Raw genomic sequence first — 13,665 nt, 5'->3', positions numbered from 1 at the left:
AACACTCAGTCGCCCCGCTCAGCTGTGCATAAGCAGTTACACACACACACACACACACAAACACACACACACACACACGACAATTATGCACATACATGTGCACAATGCAGGACACAGACCCACTTGTGGACATACGCAAGCATGTAAAATAGCACATATAAACAAAGCGAGACCATGTGCTCCAATATGTGCTTTTAAAGGAATATGCATAAATCCAACACTTTGATAGCCCGTCATAATCTGTGCATTTTAATTGTGAAATTTTTAAAAAATATATGAGAGAAAATCTGAAGCCTCCGTTGAGAGATGGGCAGTAGATTGAAGAAGCTTATTCTCAAGATATTTTTATCTTCTGCCTGTATTTTTTGTCATTAGGTTGAGGCCTTTTAAAAAAAAAATAAAAATTTGCCTTACTAGAAAACTTAACAATAGAGTATCACATAATTGATTACACTATCATTACACAGTGTGCTTCCAAATGAAGCAGCAATCCTGTCAGTGCATTTGCAAAACTGGAGATTTTTTTTTAAAGTGCAGTAATAAACGTATGAATATAAAATATAAAAATCAAGTAGAAAAACGCATGTATAAGTGTACCTATGAAAACACAGAGATGAAGCTGATTGTTGTAAGAATAGCTTATTTGGTGTATTGAGAAATTTAAAAACAGGGTAACGGATGCAACTGTTGCCCTTCTGGATGTTGCACATTGCTAAACAAAAATTTATACGATTTGAATGTGAATGTTTTTTTGTTTTTTTTGTTGCAGCACAAATGCTGAATCTGAATCCTCTCTGATGCCACATTAAATCATTTTACTCTCCCTAAAGCTGCAAACTGCAAAATCCCCCAAAAATTCGAACATATTTTATCGAGTATTTTGACAAAAATGTATGTATTTACTCTTTTAAATATAATATTAGAGGTCAAGAGTGATAATAATAATTAGACGAAGACACAATAATTCAGGATTCTTTCGTTTTACTCCAAAACTTGGACCCGTTCTTCCTTTTTGTTTGCACTTGCAAGTTCCAAACAAAATACTGTAAGGGCAACAATACAAACATAAGTCAAGATGAGCTTCTGTTATAGCCTACTTGGAGCACATCCAAGTAAATATGTATTCATAAACTATTCCACTCTTGTCAAGCAAGTGCCTCCTCTTGAAGGACAGCAGAGGTTTCATACGTTTGTTCTTTTGAAGTGACCCTCATCCACATGGCACTTGTGAGCCTGTCGAAACCAGCTCATATTCAAGGTCAAAATTCAAGTTTTCATAGGTGCAAAAGGCCCGCTCTTTATGGAGGACCATTAATGGCTGGTTGCAGCTGCTTTCTCAAGTGGGACCCCAGGTGTATTGACACTTTAGCAATTTGCTGTGATGATGCTCTGGGTTTCACAGGGGACGGACAAAGCAAGGTAAGAGCCGTGGCATGCTGTAGAGGGTTGGCACATCTTAATATTCATGCAAAGGAGAAGAGGATGTCACGAAACAGGAGAATGCTGGAGAAAAATCGTGGTAACAAATTAGTCTTTAATGCAATTGCCAAGTAAGATTTTTAGGTCACATTAGAAGCTTTAGAATATATCAAATCAGTCACCCATGATGCTTTAAAGTATTATTTGACATCCTAATTAGAACTACAGATTTTTCACAGTTTTACAGCACAGCACCAAAAACCATCTGACTTTCTTCTCACAGTGGATTAGAGGAAAAGGAGTGCGGTCCTGTTGTTGTGCATTCAGTCTAAGCTCCTTTGGTGTTAACTGTGTGCAGCTCCTTCCAGATTTACAAACCGTTCTCCCTTAATCTGCGTATAGATCCATCCTGACTTGTTGACCAGAGATTACCACCACACACACACACACACACCAAAAAAAAACACAAAAACAACCTGGCACCAAATAATCAGGAGACAGGAGGGTGAAGCTGCTGAGGTGTGATGAGGGAAAGAGCTTGTTAATTTTTTTTCTGTCTAAGTTTGGGAGGCTAATTGCCCTGAGTGGACTAATGAACAGCATAGTAGGTCTAATTGGCTTACAGCAGTCGTGGGCTGGCGTGCTGGGCGAGTAAAATTGAATCAAAGCTGTAGGGATGCGTCAGGGTAGTTCTGTGCGTTACGGTGGTAATTAGCACAGTGTCAGAGGCGTGAGACGTGGCACTCAGCCAAATAGCTGCACAGCTCAGCGAGGACGGTGGTGACCTGAAATTGTGCGTTTTGTTTGCGCGTAAAATGCAAATTGGCACCGATTCTCCTATTTCCCCTTGTTGAATCGTTTTACTACTTTATATTAGAATTATGAGTGAGTGATTAAACATTTGTCAATCTGGCTGATTAAAACTTTTTTCCCCTTTCTAGATCCCTATAAACTTCAATTCAACACACCATTTAATACCAGTGAATAATAATAAAGAAATCCCCAAAGTACGGACGTTTTAGGACGCAGCACCCAGCTTGCCACCCTGACACCAGGCTGCACACACTTCAACATAACGGCATGCTCGCTCAGTCGTCCACTTGTATCATTAATGTCATGCAGGTCTATATTTAACCAAACAAAAGAGAGACGCAGCGATGGAAACGCACGACAACAATGGACCCGAGCGATGCCCAATTGCCCCATTGTGCGCCTTGAAAGACAGACACGTGCAACACAACATAGATAAGGAGAGAGAGGGAGAGAGAGAGAGAGAGGGGAGGGCAAGGGTGTGTGTGTGTGTGTGTGTTCGTGTGTGTGTGTGTGTGTGTCCCGTGGGGAGCAGCACACACCCCCTCCAGCCTGTTTAGAGAAACTCCCCTTTCAGCACCCTGGACAGAGGCAGCGCCGCTGACCGCCCGCTTATTTTAGCAGAAGTAAAGTTGCGGCTCACAGTCGGGTCAGCTGACGCCGCTAATGGTCAGACATTTTCCACTGCCACCCGCCCCTCAGCTCACCAACACGAGCATCCAGGAGCAACTTGATGAGCAGGCCTATTCCAAGTTCCCGTCCTCGGCGGCACACGAAAGGAGAAAGGTCCCCCAGAAGTCCCCCCCCTTTTTTTTTTTTGACATTTTGCAGAAACCAAACCGGCATCGAAGAGACCTCCAGGCACTCTCGAGAGGATACAGGAAAGTGCGGGGTTGAATCCACTTGCTGCTAAAAATCACAGAGCTTTTTTTTTTTTTTTCCTCCCCTGCGTTCTTCGGTTGGAGCATCTTCAAAAATGCTGCTTGAACACCCGGGGTCAAGTTGTCAAAACACCGGGAATTTCTCTCGGTACGGTTCAGGCCAAGGTAAGAAATCAGTTTTACTCTTTTCACTGTGAACAGAAACTGAAAACGGAGCTAAACACATCAGTTTTATTTGTGCGTAATGCGCAGCGCGAATGAGTCACGGTTGGGTGTGAAATAGAGGATAATGCAGCAAATCAGCACAGCAGGACTTGGAGGTTTTGTTAAGTGAACTCTGACAACCGTGACATTGAGGCTGTAAACACCCCGTAAAATAGGATACGGGGTTTTAAATCAGTTTGTTAAATGGGTCAAACAGGGCATGAAAAAGTGAGATAAAAGTTGCAGGAAGAAAAAAAAAAGCTCCCATCCGCACTGATGTATAGAGACTGTTTCGAGGCGCCTCCTGAGCGCTGCGTGTGGGAGACGTTATGAATCCGTAATGAGTTTTCATTGTTGGAGAATCACACGAACAGATGTTATGCGCGTGTTGTCATTTCACACCGCCGCCTGCGGTCGGCACGGGAGCGCAGGGAGCGGATACGGAGAGAGCGCACCGGACCGACCCTCGGTGGGAGACGGCAGCCTCTTTGCGGGTGTGCGACAGACTGCCAGCAGGCGCAAAAAAAAAAGAAAAAAGAAAAGGGAATTTAAAAAAAAACGCTCCCACCCGCAGTCCAGCGACATCAACAAGCTCAACAGGTGTCACATTCCGGCCCTGACAGGTGGGACACCTGAGGTCGGGCCGTGGAAGTGGAGGATAAAGTTTGGCAAAATGGTTCAAATATTAGTGGCTTGTAGAAGTAACCAATCCAAAAAGGTTTTATTTATTAATTTTGTCTGGATTAATATTGTGGCTCAACACAAAGCTACATCTTATTTGGCATAAATATATCTGAAATGAGGAAGAACACAGACCCATTTTACGCATCTGATTTCCAGCCAAATTTCACAATTTTGCCTCAAAGAAAAGAAAAAAACAAACTAATAATAATAATAATAAAAACGTGGATTTATTTTTATCATCGCTGCGACTTTCTCTAACTGACTGACCATTACTCTGATGGCCTTTTTATGGCTTTGTTGTCACATTACTGTCGACTCGCCCCCCCCACCCCACCCCCCCTCCTCAAAAGTGAACGATCAATACGACATAAAAATTATTACAAAGCTGGAAAGTAAGAGGGGCACTCATGAACCCCACACCTTTTCTCCAAAACGTCTTTCATATACTTCTGAAATGCAGGCAAATGGGACATTGATTTTAGATTCATCAGCGCTCCGGCCGCTTGTGGCACCACTCCGTGATTTCCCCAGGCGCTCTTTTGTGCCAAAGATCAGTGTCAATAAAATTCATTGGGGTGCTGGCCCGATCAACATGTTATTGAACAGCCAATCTCTCCCCTAAATAAACACTTGTCTTTGAGCACTCAGCACACATGAAATGAAGATTGTGTGTGTGTATTTAAAATCACTTATTTAAAATGTGACTAATACAGAGATTATATGTAGACATTAACCTAAAATAAAGTGTAGAAAAATCATAAACGGTATTGTTCATCTAAATGTAATATTTTTGGGGAAAAAGTATTATTTATGATTATTATTATTTAGTTTTTGCTGAAAAAATGATAGAAAGAAACAGCCTAAAGCGTTCTCCCAGGGCCCAATCGTTCCTTTACGCATGGCACCCCTGGGCTCAACAACAGGAATATTCGTTAAGGCGCACACTCGCAAGGAAAATAAACCAAAAAAATACATAAAACTTGGGTACATTTCCAAATAAATCAGCAACATCATGAGGTTTTTGGTGCTGCAGTTCTAGTTCTTCATGTTGCCATATTCACCTCGCGGTTCACTTTCCACATTTGTTCTTTTTTTAATATCCCTTTTTACCTGAATTCCCCCTTTTTTGCAGTTGTAACAATAATGCGCTCTAATGGGTGAGGAAATACAGAGACTGTTGCCAAAATCAGTCACTTTTTCTAGGATGTTTACTTTTCAAAAAATTGCATTTGAATCTCGTTTAATGTAGCAAACGAGCATGAACACATCTTCTATTATTTTTCTCTTTTATAAGCAGATCAGCCAAAAAAAAAAAAAAGTTCGGGTTTTGGCACCATATGGTTCAGTGTGACTTGGAGAGATGAGCGATTATAGGATAGAGTCATTTCACAGCTGAGTGAGTTATTTTAGATAAACTGGTTTCAACCAAACTGGGAGTGGAGGTTAAAAAAAAAACATTTTCTATCTTTCCTCGTTTGAAAACTAATAGGCTACCACACCGTAACGCGTCTCTGAGCACTGAAACTCTATTGGCTTCTCCCCCCCTCCTCACCTCCCGTTCATTCCTCTTCCGGGTAAGGTACTCAGTAAGGTGATGTTAATCTATCTCCCCGTCGCCCGGGAAACGGCGCAGCGTAATCCTGCACAGGCTTGGAGCAGAAAAAGCAAAGTCCGCTGGTGCTCCCCTCAGGGGCTTCACCAATTCGACAACACCTGTGTGTGCGTGTGTGTGTGCGTGTGTGTGTGTAGATGGACGCGAGTTAGACAGGTTTGCATTGATGTGAGCGTAAATCATGAACAATGGATGGGCACGGTGAGCGCAACTCTCCGAAGGAGGCAGCGAATAACACGGAGATGCTCCTTGCTTTGCTGTCGCACAGTGAGGAGTTACGGAAAGGTAAAAAAAAAAGAAAAGAAAAATGTGGTGACTTTATTCGTTTTCTCGCTCCTTGTGGTGCACATACGCGTGTTTATTGCATGTGATTATACAGGACAGTCTTTAAACGGGCCTGTAGGACTAACTGCAGGCTGCTGAGTGTGTGTATCGAGGCTTCTGGGTGATGGATGCTGCACAGCTGCAGGCTTTCATTTTGGTAAACTATCGTGTCTGTGATTCAGTTTTAAGGAACATGTGCCATTTTCGTTGCTCCATATTGGCAACCGCAATTTTTACGCATCTGGTTTTAACCTCTGATCTGTCCTTCAAATTACTTCAACTCAGATTTCCCACCGTTTTATTTTGGAAACAGGTTTTACGCATTTTTTTAGTCTGAAAAAATATTTGGTGCAAACATTCAGGAGCTAGAAAATGACAGAATCAGCCTCATGCGATGCGTAAAGATCACCATGAAGCAGCTGTTTCTGTAAACGACTGTTAAGTAGTTGTGTGTTTATGATTACTACAGTGATGCTCACACCTTTTTTTGAACACTTAAGAATTTTTTTTACATCATGGAAAGATGCATCTAATCTCACCTCCTCCAAAGTTACCTAAGAAATTTCGATTGGGATCTTTAAGCGTCTATAATTTCAATACTCCCAAGTGCATGTTGCGAACAAATTGCTCGGACCGCCGTGTTTTTATTTGTGCCGTGAGACTGCAGGCCGCGGCAGCTTTCTAGTTTTACAGAGCGCACTGAATTAATGATGAGCTGGATACACCTGTTCTCGACGTGGCTGCCCACCGCACTTGTGCAGCGCTTGCTGACGGTGATGCCAGAAGAAATGGCTCATTCATGTTTCATGAATCGTCCGCAGCAGAACAATAGGAATGCGATTCCTTGCACGGATGGAATATGAAGTGCTTGAGCTTCTTTTAATTAGTAATAAAGAGGCCCTGATAACGTCTCACCTGGCATTTGAGTTGTCCTGAGTTTCACTTTGGTTGTTTTTTTGTGTTTTTATATATGTCTAAAAGGGGCAACAGCTCTCTGGGGGAGTTTTGTTGACATACCTCGAAAGAAGTTTGATAGTGTTACGTCATGTGTTTGGTATATTTGGAACTGGCTTTGCGTAAATGTAGGATGGATATGATTAGGACTGTCAAAATGGTAACAGACCCTAAATATATGAGCTGCTAATTCTAAAATGTTACATTTCATTTAGAAATTTAAAAAGCCTCTAATGATTACTTTTTTTGTACCGACTTGGGTGCGCACATTTGGATTTTACGCACAGCGTGACCACCATAAGCTCAGTATTCTTATCTTCTTCCGTGTAATATACAGGCAGAATAACTGTCTAAGTGTCCATTTATATTATAAATGTATTAGGAGGTGTTTTGGCTGTTTATTTACGAAATGTATGTGTAATAATTTGACAGCACAGAATAGAGCTCATGTTTTTAATTTAACCATCTGTTTATATGACGTTCAGTTCATGAGAAAACCAAACCTACTCTGATTTCGAGCGACCCGAACCCTCCAAAACCTCACCCTGAAATTTAAAATCGCAAATAAATACGTTACTTCCCATCCCTTTGATTTAGATATCAGGCCTGTGGCTAAAAATGATAATAACCAACGGAGCCCGGACAGACTTTTTTGTATTTATTTTTTTCGATTAAGTGAAACAAAAATGGACCAGAACAGAATATTTTAATTATTATGCTTTTGAACTCCAATTTCTCTGAGCGCAGTATTTGGAAAGGGTCTGTTATATATGGGATATTCACAGAGAAACTGTAACTTCTTATTCAATCGCGTTTTTAACTATATATCTGCCACATTTAAATAAATAGAAATACATAATAACAAAAAAGGCGCATTTAATGACGAATATTGGTCCATATGCGCACAATTCTATACAACACTGGCATGAGAAATACTATTTTCTTCGCTTGTTTTTCCTTCTATTTTGTCCATATTTTAAAAAATTTAAATGACTACACTGGCAGCTATTTAAAACAATAACAAAAAAGAAAGAAATTAAAGAAAAGTAAAATCAAATTAGAAGGTGGAGGTAAATATTTCCCATCCTGCTTGTGTGTTTTCACGCTGCTGATCTTTATTTCAACCATAAACCGTGTTGCCTTCTTATTGGCGGTCTTACATTATTAAACAGTTGTGTCCATTAACGGATTATTATTTTAGGTTTTGGCAGCTGTGCGCATATTACGCACAATCGTCAAGCTCGGGTGTCATTTTGCTGCGCTCCGTCGCAAACTCCCCCTCGTGTCATTTAACGTGCCCTGATGTGACTAAAACGCGCTGATTCCTTCTCGCCTCCTCGCAGAAATCCCAGTATGTGCCGGCTGCAACCAACACATCGTAGACCGCTTCATCCTCAAAGTGCTGGACCGCCACTGGCACAGCAAGTGCCTCAAATGCAGCGACTGCCAGGCGCAACTGGCCGACAAGTGCTTCAGCAGGGGCGACAGCGTCTACTGCAAAGACGATTTCTTCAAGTGAGTAGCTGTCGGAGAATATTCTTTAAAATTCTGGTTTGTTTTTATTGTCTAATTAACATGATTATTATTGTAAAAGTTATTATACACTGATGGCAAACCGTCTAATTTCCCAAAAGGAGATTCGGGACCAAATGCGCAGCCTGTCAGCAGGGGATACCGCCCACACAGGTGGTGAGGAGAGCGCAGGACTTCGTCTACCACCTGCACTGTTTCGCCTGCATCGTGTGCAAGAGGCAGCTGGCCACAGGTGACGAGTACTACCTGATGGAGGACAGCAGGCTGGTCTGCAAGGCGGACTACGAGACCGCCAAACAGAGAGGTGAGCTGCACATCAGCTCCTGGACTTTCCACATTTAATAATAATAATAATAATAATAATAATAATAATAATGATAAACATACACTGGCACAGAACATGTTAAACGCGTAAAGAATTGTTGTATCCACTCTGAGTTGCGCGTTTTTGACGTGACAGTGAGGTCATCCATAAACTTTGACCCACCTGCGCTAATTGCATCATTGCCTGCAACCCAATCGATACTAAACTGCGTAAAGTGGAGGCCAGGAGGCTTACACTTGCACTCTGCGCCTGGAGGGATCAGCTTTCAATAACTCTTATTATGGTGCCGGCAGAGTGGAGGCACAGCAGGAGAGAAATGCGCACAGATCTGTGTGCTTGTGGGAGAGAAGATGGAGCTCAGGGGTGCACAAAAATATCTGCATCCTTCTATGCAATGCTCGTTATTATTTACAAAATGATTTTTTTAAAAAAATGAGATTTAAGTTTATTTTAGGTTCAAGAACTATTCAGCTATAACATTTTAGAATAGAAAAGAATATACTTAATTTATCCCAGATCTGGGAAATTTACAGGCCACAGCAGCATCCCAAAATATAGAAAGAAGGTACAAGAAAATAACAATAATGAAATAGTATGCATCCCGGTGTCCACACACAGTCCACATAGTGGCAGAATGTGGGGAGAGTGGTAGAGAGCGATGTATGATTAAAGTCTCCTGAGATGAGGATAGCCAAATGTTTTTAAATTATTCTTAAAGGGGAAAAAATGTGGAAAAAGAGCATTTTTGTGGCTATATTTGTGGTCATATGTTGTTAATTCTATTTATGTGTATTAAGGCATTATCCATAATTAAAGTCTGAACAAAAAAAAAGGAATTTGACTATTTTAAGGTGGAAATCACACTAAAACAGCTAAAAATGCAAAAGAACAATAATACTTATTTTATCTATTTACCCAAAAGTAATCTGTAATCCACCCTTTGATGACACAGTTGTATGCTCACCAACATGTCCAAAAAATCCTATGTGGAAATTACACAAACACTCTAATCATAATATAGAGTCTGAAACGTTTAATTCAGTCACATGCTGTCACTATGACCCCACTGAGCAGCAGAAGCATTTTGATGAATCTTTCTACCTGCAGTCATGTGTTGACACTGAGCAGTTTGTGCGTTTAGAAACAGTATTAACAGACTGAAATGTGTTGGAGACACTGATAACATCAACGGTCAACTTCCCCTCTTTGCTTAAAAATCCCAGCAGGCCCATTCCTGACAGGGCAGACCGGGCGTGCTGGACTTTTATCTCCCCATCTGTTTGTTTGAATTTACTGCTGGACACCAAGCGCTGATTTACGCAGCGAGTTAACACAAGTTTTCGCAAAAAACACACACGTTTATTTTGCTAATGACAGGGCGCAATTACTTGGGCGGCATCCATTTGGATGATGGAGTTTTTTTTTTTTTTTGTATTTTGCTGTGCTGGCGAGCAGATGTGCAGACATGATGCAATTATGCGCAGGGTGCCAGTTTAGGGTTTATAGGCGCGAGAGAATTTATCCATTTATGTTAAATTGCAAAGTTGTATATTATACGAGTTCCGTGCGAGCAGTGAATATGTGTTTCCATCAAAGGTGTTCATGTTGCTGACCCAGCATGGCTATAAAAAACATGTCACGTTGACTGCATGGGGAAATTCTCTTATGTTTCTGAGATCATCAAAAATCACCTTTAATACATATCGCAGGAGACAGAGTGAACATATCATCAGTCCTCTGAGAGCTGGCTCACAATGCATGTTGTGTGTCCGTCTTGCAGAAGCAGACTCGACAGCGAAAAGGCCACGAACCACCATCACCGCTAAGCAGCTGGAAACCCTGAAGAACGCTTACAATAACTCTCCCAAACCGGCGCGCCATGTCAGAGAGCAGCTATCATCAGAGACGGGCCTGGATATGCGGGTTGTGCAGGTAAAGTATATTATTATCCATTAAGGGCTATTCCATTAGTGCACGGACTTCATTATCAAGAGACAATTGTGGCTGATCTGGCACAAGCGTACTGTACCGGACGAGCAAGTGTGTGTGTGTGTTGGGGGGGGAGGAATTTATGGCTGGATGGAGTAAAATGAAGTCCACATGAAAGTCAGCACGGTTTAAGTGCAAGCTCGTTAACAATGCTAAGAGGGCCCCTCGCATATTGTGTGCTGCTGAAGAGCCTCGCGCTGGTTGCTAGGTGGTGGTCATATATATTGTTTTATTTGCAAGGACAAAAGTAGAGACAGAAGCCACTAAAATGCTCCTCATTATTCAGCGAAAGGGAAGGGGGTGAAGAGGGTTCACTCAGGGCGGAATATCATTAGGAAGCATGTAAAACTGCTTTTTGTGCTGGTGACGGAAATTAATTAATTTTGTGTGCAACATAAAATTATTAAGACATTTCTAGATTTAGTATCTGGTTTTGCAGACAGTGAGATTATAGATGGTGAAAATTTAGACCACTTATGCACATGGAAAAAAAATATAAAAATTAGATCGGATCAAAAGCGAATCTTGAAAATTTTGAATAATTGAAGCCACTGGCACGCTAACCTGTCTGCTCCTCCGGGTGAGGACAACTTGTAGCTGTCGTGAAGTTAATTAAATGCATGATAAATCTGATGCAGGAGACGCCGGTCTCAGGATTACTGGTTCAGTGTCACTGCTCCAGTCTCCCGCTTGGACTCACGGAGGCGTGAAGAGCTGTCAGGACAGTCCTTGAACGTTAATTTTGTTTTAATGCTTTAAAGCATAATACGTGCATCCGGGAGAGAGCAGAGGACTTTGGATGCAGGAGAGTTGTTTGTGAGAGGCGTGATGACTAAACAAGCTTTGTTTACTTGTGGTTCTCTAAATGGGGGGAACTGTGTAATAAACATGATTGAAAATGTGTTGATTTTAATTAATTTTAACTCTCTCAAGCTAGTTTATGAGCTATTCGTTGAGGTTTTATTAAAGACATTTCAAATAATGTGCTTTTTAAAATCTATTTTATACTCAGGCCTAATGTTTTTATCTTATCCTCCAGGTTTGGTTTCAGAACAGGCGAGCTAAAGAGAAAAGGCTGAAGAAAGACGCCGGGCGCCAGAGGTGGGGGCAGTACTTTCGCAACATGAAGAGGTCACGAGGAAGCTCGAAATCCGACAAGGACAGCATCCAGGAGGAGGGCATGGACAGCGACGCAGAGGTGTCCTTCACAGGTACAGTCAACCACCGACAACGAAGCGGCTGTCAGTTCAGCATCTCATAGGACGGCATTAGGTGTTACTGATTACATAAAGACGGCTCCATTCCATTCAGGGTGAAAGAGAACATCACGCATATCATTATTTTTTCAACCACATTTGTTCTTTTTTCTTCTGTGACATGTAGTAAAGCATGTATGACATTTAAACTTTGAGGTGCATTTTGGCTCGTTGTCACGCTTTTATCAAACAACTTCATTGAACAAAGTCATCATCATTGTTGTTAATTACACTTGAGAGCAGTCAGCTCAGATAACCGGCTATAGAACATCAAAAAAGTGAATTATTATATTATTCATAGAATAAATGTACATGCAAGAAGAAATCACCCTGACCTCAACCAGGAGTTTAATCTCCTCATGGAAGACATGTTTTGCATTGTTCCAGTGTATAGAAGTACATCTATAATAGCCTGGAATTGTTAATCAGCTGTAAAAGGGGTTAAAATGTTCATATTTTTCATCCTCATATGCAGTGTGTTTCAGTTTTGTTGTACACTGACATTGCTGTGATGATATTCAAGTAGGAAGTGAAAGTCTAAAGGCCCCAACACAGCAGCAAAATTCAAGATTGGTGATATGAGAATAAAAGAAGCACAAAAAATCGCTGCCACATTAGACAACTTATGCTGCTCCTCAAGCCCCTTTCAGTATCTCTGTTGGGTGGCCTGTACTCTCCCCATCAGCTCGCTCACTATCCGGACAATATTTTCACAAAGTGTATTGACTCAAGTCTCATTCGTGCAGATTTATTTTGCCTTGTAAGTGAACCCACTGATCATGCCGACGGCTCTGAAGTGAATTAATTTTCTCGGTTTCAAATGCTCTCTGTGAGAAAACTCTAGAAGAAACCAAACTAAATCACAACTTCTTGTCCCTGTCGCGCAGATGAGCCGCCCATGTCCGAGCTCGGCCACACCAACGGCATTTACAGCAGCCTGAGTGAGTCCTCTCCGGCCATGGGGGGCCGCCAAGGAGGCAACAACAACAACAGCAGCTCCTTCCCCCTGGAGCACGGCGTGCTCCCGTCCCAAGACCAGTACCACGACATCCGCTCCAACAGCCCCTACGGCCTTCCTCAGTCGCCGGGGTCGCTCCAGGCGCTACCCCGACACCAGCCCCTCATCTCCAGCCTCGTCTACCCCGACTCCGGCCTGTCGATCATGACCCAGGGCGGCGGCGGCGGGCCCGGGATCAACCCCGCCGTGAGGGTTTCCATGGGGGCAGCCAACGGCCCCAGCTCGGACCTCTCCACCGGCAGCAGCGGAGGATACCCAGATTTTCCCGCCAGTCCCGCCTCCTGGTTAGACGAAGTGGACCACGGGCAGTTTTGATTGGTCAACAACAAGAAACTGCTTTTTTTTTTCTTTGTTTTTTTTTTGTGTCTTCTGTTGGATTTTAAGAAATTGGAAAATAGTCCCGCAGGACAGTGATGGTGTAAAGGAGCAGACTGCTGTCTTTGGATCTCACCGATATCTGACTGAAAGATCCGTCCGACGGAAGCGAGGAAGAAAATGTCCCTCTTTTTAAAGCACTTGGCCTAACAGTTGTCCTTCAGTAGTGAGGCAAAGCAAGGAATCTGTCAAAACAAAAACAACAAAATCCCCATGTTCAGATACCATTATAAGCTCTTTCAGAACAACAGGTAGAAAGTTTAGACATCCATCAATTGGAT

At 42.2% G+C, this 13,665-nt stretch overlaps 1 protein-coding gene across 2 annotated transcripts; it reads left to right on the top strand.

The window, feature by feature from the left end:
* The first annotated feature begins 3,205 nt into the window (after positions 1-3,205).
* Positions 3,206-13,324, top strand: lhx3 (LIM homeobox 3). Of its 2 annotated transcripts, none has more exons than XM_008285586.1 (6): positions 3,206-3,275; positions 8,232-8,403; positions 8,523-8,725; positions 10,527-10,678; positions 11,775-11,946; positions 12,879-13,324. In XM_008285586.1, the coding sequence occupies exons 1-6, from the start codon at positions 3,206-3,208 to the stop codon at positions 13,322-13,324; spliced, it is 1,215 nt and encodes a 404-aa protein (XP_008283808.1). The 2 variants fall into 2 exon arrangements, with proteins under 2 accessions (XP_008283808.1, XP_008283809.1); XM_008285587.1 differs by lacking the exon at positions 3,206-3,275 and adding an exon at positions 5,853-5,895.
* The last annotated feature ends 341 nt before the right edge of the window (positions 13,325-13,665 follow it).

This window comes from Stegastes partitus, unplaced genomic scaffold (assembly GCF_000690725.1).
Source record: "Stegastes partitus isolate 25-593 unplaced genomic scaffold, Stegastes_partitus-1.0.2 Scaffold409, whole genome shotgun sequence".
In the NCBI taxonomy this organism is placed as follows: Eukaryota; Metazoa; Chordata; class Actinopteri; family Pomacentridae; genus Stegastes; species Stegastes partitus.
This window is presented reverse-complemented; position numbering and strand designations above follow the sequence as displayed.

What these genes read in the sequence shown, in the direction of transcription:
- lhx3 (XM_008285586.1), top strand. Translation starts at nt 3,206, where the DNA reads ATGCTGCTTGAACACCCGGGGTCAAGTTGTCAAAACACCGGGAATTTC. An exon ending in TGGATATGCGGGTTGTGCAG is followed by an intron (nt 10,679 to 11,774) that starts GTAAAGTATATT and finishes CTTATCCTCCAG; the next exon opens with GTTTGGTTTCAGAACAGGCG. An exon ending in CGCAGAGGTGTCCTTCACAG is followed by an intron (nt 11,947 to 12,878) that starts GTACAGTCAACC and finishes CCTGTCGCGCAG; the next exon opens with ATGAGCCGCCCATGTCCGAG.